Source organism: Penicillium malachiteum (assembly GCF_028827825.1).
Source record: "Penicillium malachiteum strain IBT 17515 chromosome Unknown utg000004l:1.0-4883003.0:1.0-4884900.0, whole genome shotgun sequence".
In the NCBI taxonomy this organism is placed as follows: Eukaryota; Fungi; Ascomycota; class Eurotiomycetes; order Eurotiales; family Aspergillaceae; genus Penicillium; species Penicillium malachiteum.
The window spans coordinates 2,516,801-2,539,092 of NW_026643097.1; the positions used below are offsets into that span (position 1 = coordinate 2,516,801).

At 48.5% G+C, this 22,292-nt stretch overlaps 8 protein-coding genes across 8 annotated transcripts; 6 read left to right on the top strand and 2 right to left on the bottom strand.

Moving 5' to 3' along the window:
• Positions 1–48: 48 nt before the first annotated feature.
• On the top strand, positions 49–3,452 carry N7483_009050 (glutamate dehydrogenase (NAD(+)); the record flags this gene model as incomplete). The annotated part of the gene is made up of 4 exons (XM_057092477.1): positions 49–310; positions 380–3,213; positions 3,266–3,366; positions 3,419–3,452. The coding sequence occupies 4 exons, from the start codon at positions 49–51 to the stop codon at positions 3,450–3,452; spliced, it is 3,231 nt and encodes a 1,076-aa protein (XP_056943651.1).
• A 259-nt stretch (positions 3,453–3,711) lies between these two features.
• On the bottom strand, positions 3,712–4,903 carry N7483_009051 (uncharacterized protein; the record flags this gene model as incomplete). Its single annotated transcript, XM_057092478.1, has 2 exons — positions 3,712–3,777; positions 3,836–4,903. The coding sequence occupies 2 exons, from the start codon at positions 4,901–4,903 to the stop codon at positions 3,712–3,714; spliced, it is 1,134 nt and encodes a 377-aa protein (XP_056943652.1).
• Positions 4,904–6,854: 1,951 nt separating this feature from the next.
• N7483_009052 (threonine/serine exporter family protein) lies at positions 6,855–9,101 on the top strand (the record flags this gene model as incomplete). The annotated part of the gene is made up of 1 exon (XM_057092479.1): positions 6,855–9,101. The coding sequence occupies one exon, from the start codon at positions 6,855–6,857 to the stop codon at positions 9,099–9,101; it is 2,247 nt and encodes a 748-aa protein (XP_056943653.1).
• Positions 9,102–10,089: 988 nt separating this feature from the next.
• N7483_009053 (uncharacterized protein) lies at positions 10,090–12,108 on the top strand (the record flags this gene model as incomplete). The annotated part of the gene is made up of 1 exon (XM_057092480.1): positions 10,090–12,108. One exon carries the CDS (start codon positions 10,090–10,092, stop codon positions 12,106–12,108), a length of 2,019 nt encoding a protein of 672 aa, XP_056943654.1.
• Positions 12,109–12,429: 321 nt separating this feature from the next.
• Positions 12,430–14,615, bottom strand: N7483_009054 (uncharacterized protein; the record flags this gene model as incomplete). The annotated part of the gene is made up of 2 exons (XM_057092481.1): positions 12,430–12,598; positions 12,652–14,615. 2 exons carry the CDS (start codon positions 14,613–14,615, stop codon positions 12,430–12,432), a joined length of 2,133 nt encoding a protein of 710 aa, XP_056943655.1.
• Positions 14,616–15,081: 466 nt separating this feature from the next.
• Positions 15,082–15,897, top strand: N7483_009055 (mitochondrial 37S ribosomal protein bS18m; the record flags this gene model as incomplete). Its single annotated transcript, XM_057092482.1, has 3 exons — positions 15,082–15,220; positions 15,321–15,553; positions 15,700–15,897. The coding sequence occupies 3 exons, from the start codon at positions 15,082–15,084 to the stop codon at positions 15,895–15,897; spliced, it is 570 nt and encodes a 189-aa protein (XP_056943656.1).
• Positions 15,898–16,288: 391 nt separating this feature from the next.
• N7483_009056 (WD40 repeat domain-containing protein) lies at positions 16,289–18,240 on the top strand (the record flags this gene model as incomplete). The annotated part of the gene is made up of 4 exons (XM_057092483.1): positions 16,289–16,304; positions 16,363–16,451; positions 16,509–17,802; positions 17,846–18,240. The coding sequence occupies 4 exons, from the start codon at positions 16,289–16,291 to the stop codon at positions 18,238–18,240; spliced, it is 1,794 nt and encodes a 597-aa protein (XP_056943657.1).
• A 559-nt stretch (positions 18,241–18,799) lies between these two features.
• N7483_009057 (FUSC family protein) lies at positions 18,800–22,241 on the top strand (the record flags this gene model as incomplete). Its single annotated transcript, XM_057092484.1, has 6 exons — positions 18,800–18,886; positions 18,933–20,267; positions 20,323–20,710; positions 20,774–21,847; positions 21,920–22,081; positions 22,141–22,241. The coding sequence occupies 6 exons, from the start codon at positions 18,800–18,802 to the stop codon at positions 22,239–22,241; spliced, it is 3,147 nt and encodes a 1,048-aa protein (XP_056943658.1).
• Positions 22,242–22,292: the final 51 nt, after the last annotated feature.

The window sequence follows — 22,292 nt, forward strand, 5'->3', positions numbered from 1 at the left end:
AGACCATGTCTTCCCCTATTCCTACTACCCCGCAGTCGGAGGCCTCCAATGGCACTTCCCTACCTTCGCGCCCGCTCCCGAAGCTCTTCGCTAGTCAAGATGGAAGCTCCGGACCAGGAACCCCCCCTCGGTTTCCAACGTTACCCTCACAACAAGCACCTCGATCATGTCGTAGGATCAACGTTGCGACAACCGTCTCCTCAACCTGTTCACTTGGGGGTCCCGGGTACCCCACACCGAGTCTTATCGGAGGAGGACCCGGGATACATTGCGGCCACCTTTGAGGGCAAGCAGAAGCAGATGGAGCAGGGTAAGCGCAGAATTCACAGTTATCCTAATGAAATTTTGAACTAACTAATTTTCTTTTGTTCTAATATAGTGATGGATCAGTTGGAGGAAAAGGGCTTCTTTCCTAGTGATTTTATTGTCTCCGAAACTACTTGGTTCTACAACATGCTGGGTATCGACGATACCTACTTTCAGACCGAGACAGTCGATGCCATCGTGACTCAGATCCTCTCCCTATATGCTGCCAAGGTAGCCGCCTATGCTCGGGATGATAAGCAGCTCGAGATTCGTCTGGACAAGGAAGCTGAGGACCATGCCGTCTACATTGATACTAGCAAGCCCGGTGTCTCTACGGTCCTCGGTCCTCGCTACGAGCAGCGCATCGACGAGAAGTATATCAACACCTCCAAGGGCCCCAACAGCTACCGTGTCGAGACTTTCCGTTCGCCCACCACTCTTCCCGGCGACAATGGCCAACAGCTTCGTTGCTACTTCGTATACAAGTGTCAATTCGTCAACCCCAACCCTTCCCCGAACGAGACCAACATTGACATCATTGGTGAGAAGCGTTTCTTGCAGAAGGCCACCCCTAATACCAAGGCTATCTACCAAGAAATTATCACCACTGCGGTCAGCCGAACTGGCCCGGTCATTGAGATGTTCGAGATCGAGGGTAGCCGCGAGAAGCGTCTGGTGATTGCTTACCGCCAGGGCTCTGCGATGGGCCTGTTCAGTGCTCTATCTGATCTTTACCACTACTACCGCCTGACCAGCTCGCGCAAATACCTCGAGAACTTCTCTAACGGCATCACTGTCATCTCTCTATACCTGCGTCCCTCGGATAGCCCCGAGATTGCGGCTAAGTACCCACCTATCGAGGCTGCGATCCACCAGATCATGAAGGAGATCTCTCTCCTTTACTGTATTCCCCAGAACCGTTTCCAAGGACACTTTGCCACTGGGCGTCTGAGTCTCCAAGAGACCATCTATGCTCACTGCGCGTGGGTCTTTGTACAGCAATTCCTCAACCGTCTGGGTTCTGAATATACATCTCTTTCCGCTCTTCTGGACACCAACAACAGTGTCCATGCTGAGCTGCTTTCTAAGATCAAGAAGCGTCTCCGCACAGAAACCTTCACTGCGGACTATATCTTTGAGATCATCAACAACTACCCCGAGCTCATCCACAAGCTCTACTTGGACTTTGCCAACACCCACTATGTACAGACTCAGGGTCCCACTGGTGACGACTTCCTGCCTACACTCAGTTACCTCCGTCTTCAGGTTGATGAGGTCCTTGATGGATCCAAGCTGAAGCAGCTGATCCGCGGCACCACCATGAACGAGCACGACGAGATGGTCATGACATCGTTCCGCGTATTCAACTCTTCCATCCTCAAGACCAACTTCTTCACCCCTACCAAGGTGGCCTTGAGTTTCCGCCTGAAGCCGGACTTCTTGCCAGAGCACGAGTACCCCCAGCCCCTCTACGGTATGTTCCTGGTGATTAGCTCTGAGTTCCGTGGTTTCCACCTTCGCTTCCGAGACATCGCCCGTGGAGGTATCCGTATTGTCAAGAGTCGCAACAAGGAGGCATACAGCATCAATGCTCGTTCACTCTTCGATGAGAACTATAACTTGGCGAACACCCAGCAGCGCAAGAACAAGGATATTCCCGAAGGCGGTGCCAAGGGTGTGATTCTCTTGGATGTCGCTCACCAGGACAAGGCGCGGGTCGCCTTCGAGAAGTACATCGACAGTATCTTGGATCTGCTGTTGCCGCCTGTCAGCCCCGGTATCAAGGACCCCATTGTGGATCTTCATGGCAAGGATGAAATCCTCTTCATGGGTCCCGATGAGAACACCGCCGAGCTGGTCGATTGGGCTACCGAGCATGCCCGCGCTCGTGGTGCTCCTTGGTGGAAGTCGTTCTTCACTGGTAAGAGTCCCAAGCTGGGTGGTATTCCCCACGACACATACGGCATGACCACCCTCTCGGTGCGCCAGTATGTTCTCGGAATCTACCGCAAGCTCAACATCGATCCTTCGACCATTCGCAAGCTCCAGACCGGTGGTCCCGATGGTGATCTCGGTTCCAACGAGATTCTGCTTTCCAATGAGAAGTATGCTGCTATCGTTGATGGATCTGGTGTCATTGTTGACCCCCAGGGTCTCAACCACGAGGAGCTGATTAGCCTTGCTAAGAGACGTGTCATGATCTCCGAGTTTGACCTGACCAAGCTCTCTCCCGAGGGTTACCGCGTCCTGGTCGATGAGAAAAATGTCCGTCTGCCCAGCGGCGAGGTCGTCCACAACGGCATGATCTTCCGTAACACTTTCCATCTGCGTTCACAAGAGCAATTCGATACCTTCGTGCCTTGCGGTGGACGACCCGAATCTATCGATCTGTCCACTGTCGGCAAGCTCATCCAGGATAACAAGTGTGTTGTTCCGTACATTGTTGAGGGTGCCAACCTGTTCATCACCCAGGACAGCAAGCTGCGTCTTGAGAAGGCTGGCTGTATTCTGTTCAAGGATGCCTCTGCTAACAAGGGTGGTGTGACCTCCTCCTCCCTCGAAGTCCTGGCCTCGCTCTCCTTCAACGATCCCGAGTTCGTTGCCAACATGTGTGTTGCTGAGGATGGTACTGTCCCAGAATTCTACCAGGCCTACGTTAAGCAGGTCCAGGAGATTATCAAGGAGAACGCCACTCTCGAGTTTGAGGCTATCTGGCGTGAACACGAACAGACTGGTGTCTTGCGCAGTGTTCTGAGTGATCGTCTTAGCTTGGCTATTACCAAGTTGGATGAGGAACTCCAGCAGACTGAGCTTTGGGATAATGTTGCTCTCCGTCACTCTGTTCTGGGTGATGCTTTGCCTCGTTTGCTTTTGGATAAGATTGGCCTTGCCACTATTTTGGAGCGGGTATGTTCATCACCTTTTCATCTAATGGACATCTCATGCTAATTATTTCTAGGTTCCTGAGAACTACCTTCGTGCTATCTTTGGTAGCCACTTGGCCAGCCGATTCGTCTATAAGTATGGCAACAACCCAAGTCAATTTTCTTTCTTTGATTTGTAGGTCTTCCCCCCTGCTGATGATATTTGACATTTGCTAACACTCTCGCAGCATGACCAAGCGTTTGCAGCAACTCCAAGTGTAGAGGATATATGATGCGTGTTACTTTGCTTTTTCGTTTTATTCGGACTCTTCTATGCCCGTCGAGGCTGTGAAAAGATATAATTAATACAAGGACAGTTCATAGACTGTTCCCCATGATGAATGTATGGTTAGAAAAGTGGTATTGGAATTAACTGTCAGGTCCACAGGACACTATTAAAGCTTCAATTGCATAGAACTACCAGTAGCTCATGTCGTAATAGTCATAAAATCATAATAAACTCCAACTCCAGGATAACCAACTAGTTACTCCTCATGCGGGAATCATTCTTCACGAATTCCGCCATGATAAGCACGATGCTCGTAGCCTATCAAATCGAATTGGTATAGTTCGTAGGATCTGATATCAGATTGACTTTGACTTACCAATAATAAATCCACCCCCTCCGCAACTTCAACCTCCCACTTCGGTATTGGCACCGGTCCCGATGGACTGAAATCCATCACCTTCTCTCGTCGAATATGAATAATCCTCTTCCCATCCATCATCACCCCAGCCGTCGTACTACTGTGTTGAACAACCTTCAATTCAACCTTCGGATCCAACCCACCTTCAGATCGGGGTCGCGAAGAAGATAACGAAGATGAAGAGGCAGGCGCAGGTTCACTTGGTGGCTCGATCGCATCGAGAAGATCTCGCAAGGAGTGACTGGAAACGCGGCGCATGCGCCGCACTGATTCGTATGAGGGTAAGGGAATATCTCGGGTAGCAGCTTTTCCAGAAAGTGATTCGTTATCCGAGTCGTCTGATGAACCTCCACCACTACCACTGCCACTACCGCTACTACTTTGATGCGCATGATCAGCGTCATCGGCATCGTCAGCAGCCATGACAAAGCTATAGGGTGGTGGAGATCCATCATAATTTTCATATCGCGGAAGAGTGCGAATAGATTCTTGATCCGCAGCACGACGTCGCGTATTTCTTCCACGAGTCGCATTCGCATTCATATGAGGATGTAAAGTAGGAAGAGTATTTCTTCGATTCCGCACTTGAACTTCTTCCTCATCCCAAGGTCCTAATAAAAGCGCATTCTCAAATCGAACCATCATCTTCATTCCAATCCCCCACCTCATTTCGGCTTGTAATAAATCTTGTCCGCTCCCAGGTCGCCGAACTGACCACTGTCCTTTCCACCATATTCGTCGTAACTCTAGTAATGGTCGTCCGCCCGCATCTCGGATCTCTCGAAGTTGAGAGTTACTCCAGAATCTTCCGGATACGGTAAATAGTAGTGCGCTACGACGTGGACTGGAGATCTCTTCGTGACTTCTTAGTTGGTGGACACTGAAGTCGCGACCGGATATTGTGTTCTCCCGTATTATGCGTAAAGTGGTGGGGGTGGCGGTTAGTCGGTCTGGTGCGGGGGAGAGGAGGTGTGAGCGTCGGAGCGCGATAGGGTGAGAGGGAGGTTGGAGGGGTGGAGAGGGCATTTTGGGAATGGGGACATTGGTAGATCCCAACTCCACGTGGTGGTTTCTTTTAAGTTGTAAGGAGTAAGAAAAAGATGGGCGAAGTACAAGGTAGATGTATTATTTTAATTGTTATCTATAGTACTGCGGAGAGGAGGTATGGCGGGGAGGGGCTTGGGTCCTTGGCAGGTTACAATGCTTTAGCTAACTGGAGGAATTAATAACGCGTAGGCAGCCACTTTGAGGCGGTGCTACTGTTACGAGTGAGATTATCTTGGCATAGTATGATTTAATAGAGTAATGAGGTGTGTTTTAACGAGAAGTAAAGTGAGGGGGAGCATGAGCCCAAGCCTTAGCACTTGAGAGGTCAACTGGTTCATGCTCATGTTACTTATGGTATGCATATGCCCTAGGCATCCACTGGAAGGTCGATGCAGTATGTTGTAAGGGGAGTATTATCTGGCAATTTATGATAGGTCCATGATAGATTAATATCATGATGTGATTAATGCACGGTGATTTGACTAGTGACCAGTCGGAGTTATGTGCATAACTAGGTACATGGAGATAGGGGGGCAAGTCTTAGCGCTAATTTGAAGGAAATTGGGAAAGTCATATGTAGTACTTGACTAGGAAGCTATTCCAATGAGATTTGACTAAACACCCATATTTACATACTCAGCTGGACTATTAGCCATATCCGTATGCGAATGGTTACTCCTCTACCTACTAGGTACACATGCAAGTACCTACATGAGTAGCTAAAGGGGTAGGCTAGTCGTTATATAGCTGGATACGAAAGAAATGTAGAATCACCGAGTCGATAAATGTAACCTGAAACTTGATGATGATATGACCTGGAAAACTGTTATTCAAAAGACCTCCAGTACCCGAGTACTAGTAAAGAGAGTAAAAAAGGTCTATCTACATATATGCAGTAGGTGCTTTGCATATCTAAGAAGTCACGGGACTCACCCTCACCTGGGCATTAATACTCGATCTGATCTTCATTCTACCCTGCATCTCAACCCCACTGATAAACTTGAATATTGATCATCTTCTCCCTACCTTCGTACATCTTGGAGATCCACTGATATGAACTATACACTATGTTCAAGATCGGCATCACCCGATGGAACCACCGGCATCCTTTCCCCTGTGATTGGGGACCAAGCTCTCTCTGACCTCTGACGTTGCTTGATCGGCCCCCTCCATTCCTGTTTCAGGCTCGACACTATAGCTCATTCAATACATATTGCTCTCTGGCCACCAGGATTCTAGCCATGCCTGTGGAGTGATTGGCGGATCCATGGGTTCCACTTAGCGGAGCACGCAGTACCGGCCACGCATTGAAACCAGGAAATTGGCCACAAACATCTGGATCAAGAAGTGGATTATCCAAATCATGAAACCGAGGTACGGATATGAATGCTTAAAATATCTCAACTTTGATCCTTCAAGTTCTTTGTGAATTACAGAGAAACAGGATTATCTAGATGCCAGTTGTTGATAATGATTTTCTTTCATCTTATAGACCCTGGCCGCATCCCATTCGGTCTCCCTCCAGGAACCAGTCCATTCGGAAACACTAGTCCAACCCCAGGCGCCACCACCTGTCTGACGCGTTCCGAAGCCCATGACTTCACATCACGTTAGCAACGTGGGTCCTGTATTCAAGACGCTCTGGCTTCATTTATGTTCCCCACTTGGGGCCCCCTTAAACAAATCTTTTTTTTCTTTCTTCTTTCCCCTGCTTTTCTCCCCAGAATATGAAGTGTCGCCGTTTGTGGGGTTCGGCTCCTCGCGGTATTATCTCCATTGACAATCGCTCTAAGAGTCTTGTTCCTTGACTTGAAATATCGTTTTCGGTTCATGAAATAGACTCTCTATCCGAACAGATCAGTGGAAATTTTGATCGCCACCCAGGGAAACAACAAGCAAAAAAGTGAAAATTGGAAAAAATTGAAACACAATGTCTGACAGTTCAGACCTCCAGGAGAAGGGGAATTCTCCTCACCAATCTTCTTTTGAGTCTACAGTGCATGGAGACGAGGAACAACCCCAACAGGAGGATACAGTTCCTCAAATTGCAGCTCGTGATGAAGTGAGCGAGCAACCCAGCATGTCTTCTTTTAGCGAACGGTGGAGATCTGCTAGTCAGCGAATTCGAGAACGCAGTGCGACGATAGCTGAGGCTCTGGGTCGTCCACACGAGAGAGACGAAGATGGATTGGAAGGTGCTGGCTTCTCAACTGAGGATTTCGGTGCCACGGATGATCTGAAGAGCTTTGCCGCGCGTCAAGCGAAGGATGAGGAGGATAAAACAAAGTCCTTCGATCATGATGCCCAGGCTCAGCTTTTGATTAAGCATTTGGGTCTACCGGGTGGTCATAGTCGAAATGAATCCTCGGAATTCCCTTCGGGTGCCACAACTCCAGGGGAGAGTGGCGCCGCTACTCCTCTCAATGGCGGTCTTCTGTCTCAATTGCTGCGCGTTTATGCCAACAATTTGGAGACATCGAGCCGAATGAGTCTTGCGACGACTTCCTTCGAAACGGATCCTGATACGGAGACCCTCCCACCTAAACCACACGATACGACGAACTCGGGTATTACCACCCCAGGAGGCAAGAAGGAGAAAGTTAAATGGTACAATAACGGTGCTGCGACGCCTGACAATGGTAGCAAGAATGGCAGTAAATTTAACTTGCCGCTGAAGACCCCGAAGAAGCAGAAGGAGTCGGGCCATCACTATACCTCTTCTCTTATCTCCGCATCCATGGGAATGGGTCGGGTCGGTATGCCTGCTGCGGAGGGACCGGCTCCTATGAGCCACAGGGAACGCAGGAAGCAGAAGCGCAAGAGCCAGAAGAATGTCAAGTTGACAGTGCATATTGCGGCGATTCTGGCTCGTCAGCAGTACATCATGCAGCTTTGTCGTGCGCTGATGAAGTATGGTGCACCTACTCACCGTCTTGAAGAATACATGACCATGACCTCCAATGTGCTCGAAGTGAAGGCCCAATTCATGTACATCCCCGGTTGTATGTTTATGTCCTTTGATGATGCTCTGACTCGCACGGCCGAGGTGAAGATTATCCGTGTTGTTCAAGGACTGGATTTGTCTCGTCTCGCGGAGACTCATAATGTCTATAAGAACGTCGTCCACGATGTCATCCCCGTTGAACAGGCTACGCAGGATCTTGATGAGATCATGCAGAAGAACCCTCGATACAATAAATGGCTCCGTGTGCTTTTGACCGGTCTGGCCAGTGTGTGTGTAGGCCCCTATGCCTTCTCCGCACGACCTATCGATCTTCCAATCATTTTCTTACTTGGTTCTATTGTTGGCTTCATGCAGCACATTCTGGCACCATCTTCATCAACATACTCCAACGTGCTGGAAGTGTCAGCTGCTATCCTGACCTCCTTCCTGGCCCGTGCATTTGGCAGTATCCAGCATAACGGCGTGCGAGTCTTTTGTTTCCCTGCTCTAGCCGAGTCCGCCATTGCCATGCTTTTACCAGGTTTCTCCGTGCTGAGCAGTAGTCTGGAACTACAATCGCATCAAATGAACGCAGGTTCCATCCGAATGGTCTTCACTATCATTTACTCCCTGTTCCTGGGATACGGTGTAACCGTCGGCACGACAATTTATGGTCTAATGGATGGCAACGCCACAGACCAAGAAACCTGTCCCAATTCCTCCGATCCCTGGGGAAATGAATACATCCAAAAATTTCCATTCGTCGTACTTTACGTCTCCTTCGCCGCGCTCCTCAACCAAGCAAAATTTAAACAGCTACCGGTTACTATCCTCATCGGTATCTCGGGCTACGTCGCGAACTACTTTAGTACGAAACGACTCGGTTCGAACGAGGTTGCTAATACGGTTGGAGCTTTCACAATGGGCCTTTTGGCCAATCTTTACAGCCGTGTTTGGCATGGTCATGCTGCCGCAGCTATTATTCCTGGTATCTTCACTCTCGTCCCATCAGGTCTTGCTTCTTCAGGCTCGATTATTTCGGGTCTGGAGTATGCGGAGGAAGTTGCGAATAATACAGCAAGTAGCTCGGATGGATCTACGAGTGAAAGCTCCCTTACTTCGCTGGGTTATGGAATGATTCAAACTTCCATTGGTATCTCTGTCGGCCTTTTTGTTGCAGCGCTGATTGTTTATCCGCATGGAAAGAAGAGGAGTGGAATTTTCAGTCTTTAGACTGTCCACGTGGATTAATGAGGAGAATGAATTTGTATATACATGGTTTGCGATGCATTTCGCGTTTTATTTCGGGTTCTTGTTTATTTCAGCGATCATACCATTTGCATTAAGTTGGTTCAATGTTGGAATTTATACTGCATTTATACTCCACTGGCAGGTGCATTTTACATTTATTTACTACTCAAGTGCTACATGATCTTTCACATTCTCTTATTCCAGGTAGTTCGCCTCTCCACCCACACTGGCAGCCTGAGCTTCAACTTGATATCATCTTTCGACCTCGGGGGTGCTCATAGAGGCGACCCAAATCGGCAATTTTTGCAACCAAGATTTTGCCAGGACTGAGAACGCTTAATTAAGAAATGGAGCTGATCTTTTTTCGTTTAGGAATCGGATATGCATATGGTCAAAGAGCACAGAGATCGAGAATGCATACCACGATATCACGACCTCTTTGATCTGTATCTTTGTCTCGGACTCGGAGTGTTGGAACGTATCTGGCTCTTTTACCAGACTTCTTTGATTTGGTATGGTTGCTACTATGGTCTGAGCACTCGGTTCTTTGTGTAGGCTCTTGAAACACCTTGGGACTTTCTCAAGACGCCGAGCTGAGTATCTATCTGGTGCTGGATTATAGAGATGGATGTCCGAACCTTGTCTGTCCGAAGAGAATCATGGTTAAAATGAATCGGAACTTCATGTGAATCATCCTGGAATATTTGATATTCATCATAGAACAAGATTGATCATATTCTTGCGCCCAATCTTTTCAATTTCTTTGATACCAGTCATTCAGGGCAAACTCAACAAAGCACCAGGCAAACTACTCGAATGGTTCTGGGCACAAAGAACTCGCATTATAGAATCCTTTCTTTTTTTCGTCTTGCTTAAGAAGGCAACACTACCTTGAAGATATCTCAATCAATTTTTTCCCTCCTACAATCTTCTATCTTCTCATACTTTCATCGTGCTGGATAACGAGAAAATGGACCTTGATATGCCGGACCTTACTGAGGTGCCCATGGATTCTCATTCGGAAGGCGGTGCAACAGGCGATGAGGAATCGGGCAGTGGTTCTGGCTCGGAAAGCGGTTCGACAGGCGACGAGAAATCGACCAGTGGTTCTACCTCGAAAGCCGGATCAATACACGTTGGTAGAACGTTCACGGCAGATTTCCCCTCGGAAAGCGGTTCGACAGGCGATGAGGAATCAGGCAGTGATTCTGGCTCGAAAGGCGGTTCGACGGACAATGCCGATGTGCCCATGGATTCTTCCTCTGAAGACGGATCGACAGACGATGAGGAACCAGCCGGTGATGCCGAATCGGATGCCACAAGCGTAACCGACTCGGAAGATTATGGAAATTCCGTCCGATGGCATCACCTCATCGATTACCTAGCTGACCACCTCCGCCAATATGTCTTGGGACTCCAGGGCGAAGATGAACCCGGTCTATTCACCACGGACCAATTTGTCAGTATCCAAGAAGATCTGCTCGATGAAGAATGCACCGCAGGCGTCGATGAAGTCTACGAGTACGCCACCAAGACTCGATTCCAGATCTTACCTGAAACCGTCAAATTCGAGGTCCTCGACAGACTCTTCAACTTCCATCAGGAAGATAAGGAAGGTGCTGATATGATCTCCATTCATTGCCTGCATTCCCTCCGCTCTATGAGTACCGATATGCGCACACTGGTTGATCGCTGGTTGGAGGAATCTCATGAAAAATGGGAAAAGCTATCTGAATGGGAATTTCAACATTTCTACGATCGTGATGTCTTGAGAGGAGATTTGTCGCACCCTTGGAACCCCAAAGCATACCATGTTCCTCATCTCGAAGAAACGAACCTGGCTATCCAAGCCGCAACGTCCTGTGCTGGGTGCTTTGAGATGCTCGTTTCTCATGGTGTGATAGTCCCAGATGCATACGATATCAACGGAAAGAGTCTTCTTCGTTGGGCACTGGAGCATAAATGCCAGGATGTGGTACGATACATTACCAACAACGCCGAACTTCTGGGTGATTTCTTCGAGGTAAACAACAAACCCGGAGAAGCTGCAGAGAAACACCCGCTGCTCCTTTTAATCGAGTATGCCAACCTGGAAGGCTTCGAGATTCTATTCAAAAGACTGAAAAAGGCCAACATATTCAGCACGCAACCCGATCTTTTAAAATTGTTGAATGTTCCTTCAAGCAAACTCGGCATGTGCAAATTCGTTACTGCGAAACTCGCATTAAATATCCTCGATCGTACAAAGATTAATATCGGTGACGTGGGACCCGCTGTGAATGGAAAGAAAGACGATGTCCCTTCCACCACTTCCTGGCACGAAGCCGCGAGATTTAACCCGGATGGTGAAGCGTTCATGGATTTCTTGTTGGAGTTTTCTGGTTTCGATGGCCAGAATTCTTATAGTAGACAGCATCTTACTCCTCTTATGTATGCCGCCTACGCAGATAACCCGTCTGCGTTTAAATGGCTTCTCAAGAATGAGGACTCTTCTAGCGCTGGTCTACCGAACAGATCTGACGCTCGTCCACCTTATGTTGTTAAGATCGTGGCCCAGAATTTTAACTATGGAAGTGACGAGATGTTCCGTGCAACCCTCGATATATTGCCTGAGGAATTCTTCGAGGACTATATGATGATCAAGGAGGTTTTCGGGTATATCATTGATGGACTTACCATGGCGGGATATAGAAACGATGATCCTAATGGAAAATCGGCTTTTCTGCCTGAGAATAGGGTCTTGACCATGTTCTTAGCTGCGGATAAGTGCCAAGAGCTTGTGAATCGCTTACCAGAGGATTGGATTTCCTCGGCTGAGCTCTATCAAACTGTTTCCAGAGCGAGATCTTTTGGTTATAGCTTCTTGCCGCCTAGTTTGATTAAGCAGAGAGATGGCTCGAGGAACAAGCCGGATAGAATGGTTCTTCCTGAGGGACCTAAGCCTTTACCTTTTGATTTTCCTTCGAGACGTCCGCTTAATCGGCCTTAGTTGAAGGGGCTCTTTTGTATGTGTGGTGGCAGTGGGGTGGTACTAGTTTAAGTTGTGGTGGGACGTGTTAGAGCACTTGAGATGCAAATTTGATATGTGGTGTTTTCATGAGTCTTCGGTTAATTAGAGTCTATATCATGTACCATGAGTACTAATAGTACATGTATGCCGAGATAGAGAGCGTTGGTGTTCAAATATTGTATTGCAGGATGCCAGATGAACAGTCAACAAGTCCTACTAGGGTAGATAGACCTCAATTCAAACCAACTGAACATCATAAATTATTTGTATATTGAGCTACTAGGCCATTTTGTACATGAACTATACCCACACCTCATTTGTGATACCATCAAACTTCTGACCCTCTTCGTGCTCGCTTCGAGGAGTCTCAACCAGGTGCGCCCAAAGCTCGGGATACTTCTTGAGAGCCCACTGCTCAACCTCATCCTTCCAATATTGGTATGGAATTGCATTATAAAATAAGCCAATCCTATTCGAACAGTCAGTAAATGAGTACAGTTAACCAATATTGATAAAACTCACGTAGTGCTTGTCGGGGGAATTCCGATTTCCGCTTGCATTTTGTCAATCGCTTCAGTCGCAAGATCAAACTCGCATTGAGCGGCAACCGCTTCAATGTAGGAAGTGTACAGCCGACGGTCAATCTTGATGTCCAGCTTCTTCACCTTCGCCATCATCTTGATCGCCTCCTGAACACCATTATGGTGTCTCTCGCACACCTTGAAGAAAATGGGAATGGTCTTCTCCGTCGGTCCTTCATCTGACTGCAGAATTTGACGGAAGATCTCCATGCTCTTCTCAGGCATCTCGCACGCTGAATATGCCAGCATCAAACCATTGAAGATTCGAGTGTTCAGCTCTACCTCCAGGTCAAGCTTAAGCATGTTATGGACGAGCTCCAGATTCGTGGCGTCGGCAGTTCGGGCTAACCCTTGGAAGCACCGAGCATATGTGTCTGGCTTGGGTCGACGACTCAGGATCTCGGCCTGACGCATGTGTCCGAATACTAGCACCGCGAGATCGCTGCGTTTCCGGTCGAAGAGCGAGCACATGAGCTCGGTGCGTACATCAACACCCGCCTCTGTGAAGGCGAGCTTGAACAACTGGTAAACCTCCCATACGTTTGAGTCGATCTGGCCTTTATCCAGCATAAAGTTGGTTAACTCGGTCCGGATAAGAGCTTTACCTTCGCTATCAAGGGCTCCCAGCCGGGGGCGGAGAAGATCGGAGATAGCTTCCCAATCGTGACGATATAGCAGCATGTGAGTCAATGCAGCGATGGTTTCGGCGCTGAGCTGCACATTGTCTTGGAAGAGCGGGTCTAGAAGAGATGAGATCTGCTGGAACAGCTCGTCCTTCTGCTCGGATAAGCAAAGCATGGTGATCAGCTTGTTAGCCAGGGTGAGATGCTGACTAGCCAGGAAGCTGGGGTCGATTTGATGTTCCAGAAGGCCAAGCGTTCGCTCCACGTTCCCAGCTTGGATGAATGATTCCAATAAAAGGATATTGGTCTGTTCATCTGCGACCAGATCCCACTTTTCGGCCAGTTTGGCATAATCAACAGCCAACTGTGAGTTGGGCAGGGTGTTTGCATATTGAATCAGATTGTTGACATCCGCAATGGTAAGTGCTGCCTTGAGTGACTGATTAACCTTTTCTGCGAGGGATGTTGCGCTGTTGCCCTGGGCTGCATCCCAGAGCAACTTAACATTAATGGTCTCTGGGCTGAGATCTCGAGGAAGAGACTCGAAGATAGGCTTGGCCCATGCGACCTCAGAATTGAGGATGGCATATCCAATAGCGGCAGTCTTTGCAGCTACAGATGGCGCCTGGTCCCCATTGATTGGACACTCGTAGGCGACTTGAACTGCCTTGCCGAGATTCTGGGAGATCATAAGCTTGATCAATTCCTCATGAGAGGCTTGGTCAAACTTAACCCCATGCTCCTGCAACTCCGAAGCAATCTTTCGTAGTTGGCGCTGGTCATCCTTCAAAGCGAAGCCTTTCAGGACATTGAGCCAAGGCGATGGCCTTGCGCCACGCAACTGGCCGCCAAACTTCACAATGACATGGCGAGCCTCCTCAGGTTTACCGTTGCTGGCCACCAGATTAATATAGAGAAGAAGTGCAGCTCGACTAATCGAGTTGGGTCCGAATCCGTGGTCTGCACAAAGCTCAAGATAAGCGAAGCGTGCAACCTTGAGGATGGTATCGCGTGCCTCGGGGAGACAATGTGCCTCCGAAATTACAAATAGAATTCTTTCCAAGTTCTCTACAGAGAAAACATCCTGCCATTCACTGTCTTCCAATTCGTTTTGTAGTGCCTTCAGATGTTTCCATGTAATAGACAGCAAGCGGGCCTGGAACAGGTTGATAGCACCGGGATTTTCCACGCGAGCTGTGAAGAACTGCTGAAAAGCCTTCACCAGCGTTGCGCTTGAGGGAGCTCTGCTCTTATCCTGCAAAGACCGCTTCAAATCGGTCATGGGTTTGAGACCCTTTTCTGTTGGCAACGTTGCCGGGCCCTCGTTGGGATTTTGCGAACCGAAGGAAAATGCAAAAAGGGATCGTCGAGATACATATGTCAGGCTAGGTAGGGAAGATCGAACTCGTGTGGGAGATATCGTATGTAATAGCTGGTTTCGACGGCATCGTGAAAAATGCAGTGGTTCGTTGTTAATGATGGCCCGGAAGACCCGTCTCGAAAGATGAGACTGCATAATTGGAATATAACAAGTCTGAGACTTAAACTCGAGGTCAATTGATCCTGCTTGATAGAAGAATAACAACTGTCTATATTGTCGGGGATGGAGAATCAAAAGTTCGCGACGCGGAGAAAGCTGAGGAGGGAAGGCGGTCTTGGCACTGCGAAAAAACGATCCGCATCCCCGACCTTGAACTTGATCTTGATCTTGAACTTCACAAAGTTCCCCCACCCCCAGGATATCCATCATGTCCTTGAATATTTTCACATCGACGCTGCTGCGCGTCCAAAATGCTGTTCCCTCCACCTGTCGCTGGAGTTCGACTGCGGCCGTGAGTGCCTTCACAGCGCAGAGATCCACGCAACAACGATCCGCACCTAAGAATGGTATGAGCCCAGATTTTGTCCCCTTGATCTTGTTTTCTAGTTGACAGAAATGCATTGGAGCTGGGAGAAATACTGAGATGGTGTTCTAACCAATTGATAGACCGATTCCCCAACAAACGCCGAGTTCCCAACCGTATGCGCTTCCTCGAGGACCAGAAAGTTCAGAGCGAGAGCCGAGCATTGGAGAGATTCCAGACTCGTGAATGGAAGGCCGGTGATGTCTATGCTCCTCATGATCTTAGCCCTGCCGAGATGAAGAAATGGGGAAAGCGCAAGGCTCCCTCGCGTGATGCTTTCGACGCCTTAAATATGAACCCATTGGACCTATACAAGGTACGAAGACACCAATTATTTCCTTTACACTTGCATTTCTCAATTGCGCCGCTTACCTGGGCTTCCGGCTTTTTGGAGTTATCATTATCATCCGTGACGGGACAAACAAACTTGACCGAACAATGCTAACATCATACCTTGATTAGAACTTCTCCGTCATGTCCGAATACGTGTCTGCTATGGGCCGCATCAAGCACCGAGGCGAAACTGGTCTTCGTCCTGTGAACCAACGGAAGATTGCAAAGGCCATCCGGAGAGCCATGGGACTTGGTCTTATGCCATCCGTCCACCGACACCCTGAAATCCTGGCCTCAGAAATCAGATCCAAGATTGGACATTACTAGATGGAGTTGAAAACGCATTTTATTTTCTTGGCTCAGAAACTGAGACCAGCTATGGCATTCTTGTACAGTTGACCGATTATGCCCTATGGAAAGGGCATATTTTCCATGTATTTTTAGTTCCAGCGCAATTTAACCGAATTTGTTTAACTATATACTTTTTCTATGCATATTCTTCATCCAGTAATATCGTTTTATCTCCCATGAATCCACTCATAGTATCCATGGTGAGTATAATGTTGCCTGTCATGCCTGACATGCGGCAGGTCCAGATGTCCCCGCTATAAGCCGCCTTGGGCTCCCGATGTACGTCAGTGCATAAACAGTCCTTCCCCTCCGAGTTCCTGAAACATCCTCCTCCCTCCACCTCCTATTCCAAGCGTTGTTCCTTTCAATGTCAATGACAAACGGTATGCCTATATGATGCCTGGTTTACTCCTCTCTGACCCAAGCTGACTGTCTTGCAAGAGTCCATCTGGGCTGCGAGCCCCTCCACCACTCGCGGGCAGGCTACCCAGTTGTCCTCGGACCCTAAGGGTGAGCGATTGGCATATGCTGTACGACAACCCGAATCCTCTTATTCCTTTGACTCCTTCTAACCGAAGCAATTGCAGACCAACAAATCCATCTTCCTGCGCTCGATCGACAACCCCGCAATCGCCCGTCAATACACAGAACACAAGGCGCAGACTACTGTCGCACGCTTCTCCCCCTCCGGATTCTATGTTGCCAGTGGCGATGCAGCCGGTACTGTGAGAGTGTGGGACTGTGTTGGAGAAGGCATTACCAAGGGTGAATACAGCATCGTTAATGGACGGATCAACGACCTGGCTTGGGATGGCGATTCACAGCGTATCATTGCCGTAGGCGATGGCAAGCAGCGATATGGCCACTGTATTACTTGGGATAGTGGAAATACTGTCGGTGAAATCTATGGCCACACGCAGCAGATCAACTCTATCTCGATCAGACAGCAGAGACCGTTGCGTGCTGCCGCCGCGGGTGATGACAAGAAGCTGGTCTTCTACCACGGAGCGCCTTTCAAGTTTAACATGGGCATTGGTGACAAGCACTCCAATTATATCTACGGAGTCGGATTCAGCCCTGATGGCTCGCACTTGGTCAGTGTAGGCGCAGACCGTAAGATCTGGTTGTACGATGGCAAGACTGGCGAGACTAAGGGCCAGATTGGCGAGGGAGAACATAAGGGTAGCATCTTTGGTGTATCTTGGTGCAAGGATTCCCGGAAGTTTGTGACTGCCAGTGCTGATCGAACTGTCAAGATCTGGGATGTGGAAGCTGGCAAGTCTACCCAGAGCTGGACTCTTGGAGAGGAGGGTGCAATGGCTGTCCGTGACCAGCAGGTCGGAGTTGTTTGGCCCCCTGGTCGCAGCGACAACCTGCTTATCAGTCTGTCTCTCAGCGGTGACTTGAACTACTTGGTTGAGGGAACCCCTGAGCCCCGCCAAGTGATCTCGGGCCACCAGAAGAGCATCACTTCTCTGAATCAGACCACCGTGGATGACAAAGAGACTCTGTGGACCGGTAGTTTCGATGGACGAGTCTGCAGCTGGGATGTTGCCTCGGGCACATCGGGAGAAATCGAGGGTGAAAGCCATCCTGGTTACGTTGCTGGTCTGGCCCCTACATCAGAGGGTGCTGGACGTATCTACAGTGTTGGCTGGGACGACACTATTCGCTCCATTGATGCCGCCGCTAACACCTACACCGGTAGCAAGTCCAAGCTGACTGGACAGCCCAAGGGCGTGGCGGCTGCCGATTCCACTGTTCTGGTGGGCACCGCAGACGCTGTCGAGATCTTCCAAGATGGCAACAAGACTGGAGAGTACAAGCCTAAGTTCTCTGTCACCACAGTGGCAGCTCATGGCACCGTTGCCGCCGTTGGAGGTGAGGATGGCTTTGTCCAAATCTGCAATGTCTCCAGCTCCAGTCTCTCGGGCCAGGCAGACATCAAGGCTTCTCGCAACTCGATCTCCTCTCTCGCTTTCTCTCCCCGATGGTTCCCTTCTAGCAGTTGGAGACCTGCGCGGACGTGTTTTGGTCTACAAGGTTGCAGATGGCAGCCTCGTTACTGACCGTTGGACCGCCCACACGGCACGAATCACTTCGCTCTCCTGGAACAAGGCTGGATCCCATGTGGTCAGTGGTTCTCTTGACACCAACATCTTCGTTTGGAGCTTAGCCAGTCCTGGTGACTGGATTGAGCTGCAGAACGCCCACAAGGAGGGAGTCCACGGTGTCGTCTGGATTGAGAACGGTTCAAAGATTGCATCTGCTGGTGCGGATGCTGCTGTAAAGGTGTGGAATGTTGAAGGCTTGAAATAAATGGGAGTAGTTGCTACTATTATGAATCAAATGATGTTGATCGTATTTTCAACTACATAGATGAGCCTGTACAGAGTATGTGAAGTATAATTAAAATTAGCAGATAGCTAAAGTGAGAGATATCCTAAACAGTAAGAGATAGGTAAAGTAAGAGATAGGTGAAGTGAGAGATGGCTAAATTCAAGTAATATATAAGTAAGAAGGAGTAGTAGCCCTGGAGTAGATCTAGCACCCCTTGTGACATCTGTTTTACTACTAGTACATGTCTCAAAATGGTTTCATCCATAGTATATACAGAGCTAATAGAATAAAACTGAATATATTTATGGGAACATTAGCTCTGGCGTAGAGGATAAGTGCGTGGCCCTAATATCAGGGTGTGGCCGTAACCCGCATTTCGACCAAACAATCGAATTTTGTTCGTCAACTTGACGCTCACTCTCCCCACAACTCCAAAACAGCTGGACAAAGCTGAATCTAGCAAGTGCTATGTCGACTAGCCTATGGGGTTCTTCAAAATGAGTATGCGCCGAGTCCGAGCGTAAGAAGAGCCTCAACGATGTCACCATTTGGAGCTCCAAGTAGCTCCCGCCGTGTGTTGCGGCCCAAGGTGCGTCCCGATCCCATGCTCACCGAGAGCATTGAGGTGAGCGCCCCAGATCCCCGAGATCGAAAACTTATAACTTGTGTAGCTACGTCAGGCGACCTTCGTCCTCCCACGAACGGGTCAACGTCTTAAAGGCCTGGTAAACTTGCGCGATCCTCCAGAAACCGAAGCAGTATTCGACGACGAAACCGATCCCGAAGAAAGACAGGGCTTACTGTCTGACGAAATAGAGACACGACATGATACACTTTGTACGAAAATCTCCGCGCAGGCGCGAGAGCTGTGGGCATGGATATATAAGACCGGTACTTCCGAGCAGAACATCGGCATTTTCAAGTGCAGCTTAGCATATTTACTCGGCTCCATGGCGACATTTATACCAATCATTTCCGCTTTTTTGGGTCACCAGGATGGAAAGCACATGGTAGCTACTGTGACGGTGTATTTTCATCCGGCCAGAACCATAGGAAGCATGTACCGAGCATCCATCTGCGCGTTACTTGCTTTCTGTTACTCGGCCTTCCTCTCCATTACAAGCATGTTGCTCGAAAATCTCTTTCAAGATACGCTGGATATGCCAGTTTTCGGTCATGCATTGGTACTCATTGTCTTTGTAGGTGGTGGACTTGGCTTTGTTGGATGGACGAAGCAGAGACTCGGAGATCCACTAGTGAACGTCGCCTGCTCTCTCACGGCGCTTTCCACGATCACCATCCTGACCAAGGAAGGCTCCGTGCAGAGCGGTGATTTATCATTGGAAAAGATCTCCCAGGTTCTTAAAATGGTCATCATGGGTGTTATTTTGGCCATGGCAGTATCATTCCTCATAGTGCCTATATCAGCACGGAGGAAGCTTCGTGCTAACCTGGTTACTGTCACTGATACGTTGGCAACAATGCTAGCTCTCATCACCCATGCTTTCTTAATTGGATCTGAAGAAGAGTTGAAATCTGCGGAATTCATTGACGCAGAAACAAAGCATCGTAAGGCTTACTCTCAGCTTGACAACCTTGTGCGCGAAGCCAAACTAGAACATTTCGTGGCGGGCACTGAGAAAGAATATCGGTTGGAAAAGAAGCTTGTTCGCTGGGTCCAAGATATCACCCATAACATGGGAGGACTGCGCAGTGCCGCAGAGCTTCAATTCAGCTTGATCCGAGAGACCATTGCACGGGAGTCTGGGTTATCAACCGAGGTCCCTACTCCTTATGCTGACTATGTTGCATCTCTCGAACGTTCGTGGTCCTATCCCGATTCTTCTTTCTTGGAGCCTATTGATGAACGGCCAGAGGAAGAACTATCGCCGGGTGGGAGCCTCAATATCTCAGGACAGGAGTCTGGTTCGGGTCCAAGTAACAAAGAACCTTTGCTTCCGGCTGATGTATTCACGATTTTTATATCTCATCTTGGTCCATCTATGGTAAGCACTATTCATTCTATGGAAACAATGCAATCAGTTCTAATATTTGAGATAGCGATCGTTGGCTTTTACTTTGAAGGAAATCTTCAGCGAAATTCCATTCGGTCCAGGTCCGACGTACAAGGTCTCAGTAAACAATCGACTTCATACGAGTCTTGAACGTGCTCTTGATCTGTATCGCACGTCAAGACAGAAGACGTTGAAATCACTCTATGAACAAACAGAAGCTATGAAACTAAAAACCCCAGATGCTGAAGCGGACTTGGAGGAGGTTTCAGCTAGCTGTGGCCATTTCAGTTTTTCACTTCTCGAGTTTGGAGAGCAGCTTCATGAGCTGTTGGCTATTTTGGATGAGCTGCAACTTGAGACCGAAGAAAGACCTAATGGACGGTCCTGGTCCTGGATGAAGTTTTGGCGGATGAATCAGAATATCCCAGATCCTGGTGAGTAGTCATTATGTTCTGGAGAGGCTATTTACCGTATTGTATGTATTAACTTCGTTTCAGAATTATCCAATGGCGCCGAGAGTAATCGACTCCGTCAGCTTTCACGGACCATAGGGTCGGAAGATAGGATTACAGCTGCTGTACGAGCTCGCTTACGTCCATCTAGCGAGACAACGGTAAAGGAACGAGTAGGATACCGGCTCTGGAAATCACTCGAATTCTTCCGACGAGATGACACCAAGTATGCGATCAAAGTCGGCGCCGGTGCTGCTCTCTATGCCTTGCCTGCTTTCCTTCCTTCCATTCGGCCAATTTATCAGCATTGGCGAGGTGAATGGGGCTTGTTGTCCTACATGTTGGTTTGCTCCATGACCATTGGCGCCTCTAACACGACCGGCTATGCTCGTTTCCTAGGTACTTGCCTTGGAGCTATTTGCGCAATACTGGCCTGGTATACCACCAGTGGAAATGTCTTTGGTCTTGCATTTTTCGGATGGTTGATGGCGACTTGGACCGCATGGATCACCATTGTTCGCGGCAATGGTCCCATGGGACGATTCATCATGCTGACCTACAATCTCTCTGTCCTCTATGCTTATTCACTCTCACAGAAAGATGCAGACGCCGATGAAGACGAGGGAGGTCAAAACCCAATCATCACCGAGATTGCCCTTCATCGTGTTGTCGCTGTTTTGTCTGGCTGCATCTGGGGTATCATCATCACTCGTCTCATCTGGCCTATTAGTGCCAGAAGTCGCTTGAAGGATGGTCTGAGTATTCTCTGGCTACGCTTGGGTCTTGTCTGGAAACGTGATCCGCTCACCACCATGGCCAAAAGCGGCCGGTCTATTGTTTATATGACTGCGCGAGAGAGACTCGAGCTTGAGCGGTTCTTAACTCGACTTGAGTCTTTGCTCACTGCTTCGCGCTCGGAGTTCGAGCTTAGATGTGCCTTTAATGATGGACCTTATGCTGATATCATTCGGCGTTCTCGAAGCATGGTGAATGCGTTTCATGCTATGAACCTTGAACTTATGAAAAGTGATACAGTCACAGAAGGGGAAATTACTCTTCTTCAATATACAGCTGGCGAGCGACAACAGCTCTCTGCTCGCATCAGCCATCTTTTGACAGGTTAGTCACGACGTTTCTTTGTTAGTTTTTTCTGATGATAGGTTCTTTGAGGCTAATGTTTTTCTTTCTTAGTTATGGCATCATCCATGAAACTTGAATATCCATTGAGCGATGTTCTGCCCAGTATAGATCATGCCCGTGACAGGTTACTGGGACGTATCTATCGCTATCGTCAGGACCCTGAGGTTTCTCAACTGACCACGGACGAAGATTGCGCTTTGCTATATGCCTATAGTATGTATTCCATTGACTTGAATAAGCAGATTCCATCATTTACTGACCTTTTCATTTAGTTTTGGTCACTGGTCAGTTGTCCCGAGAAATTATGGAAATCATTGCAGATATAGGCCAGTTGTTTGGAGTTTTGAGTGAAGATGTGGTGCAGCTAGTATAATATCAATGACTAGATCTTCAAAATGTTCGTGGATATAATGCGCTTGACTAG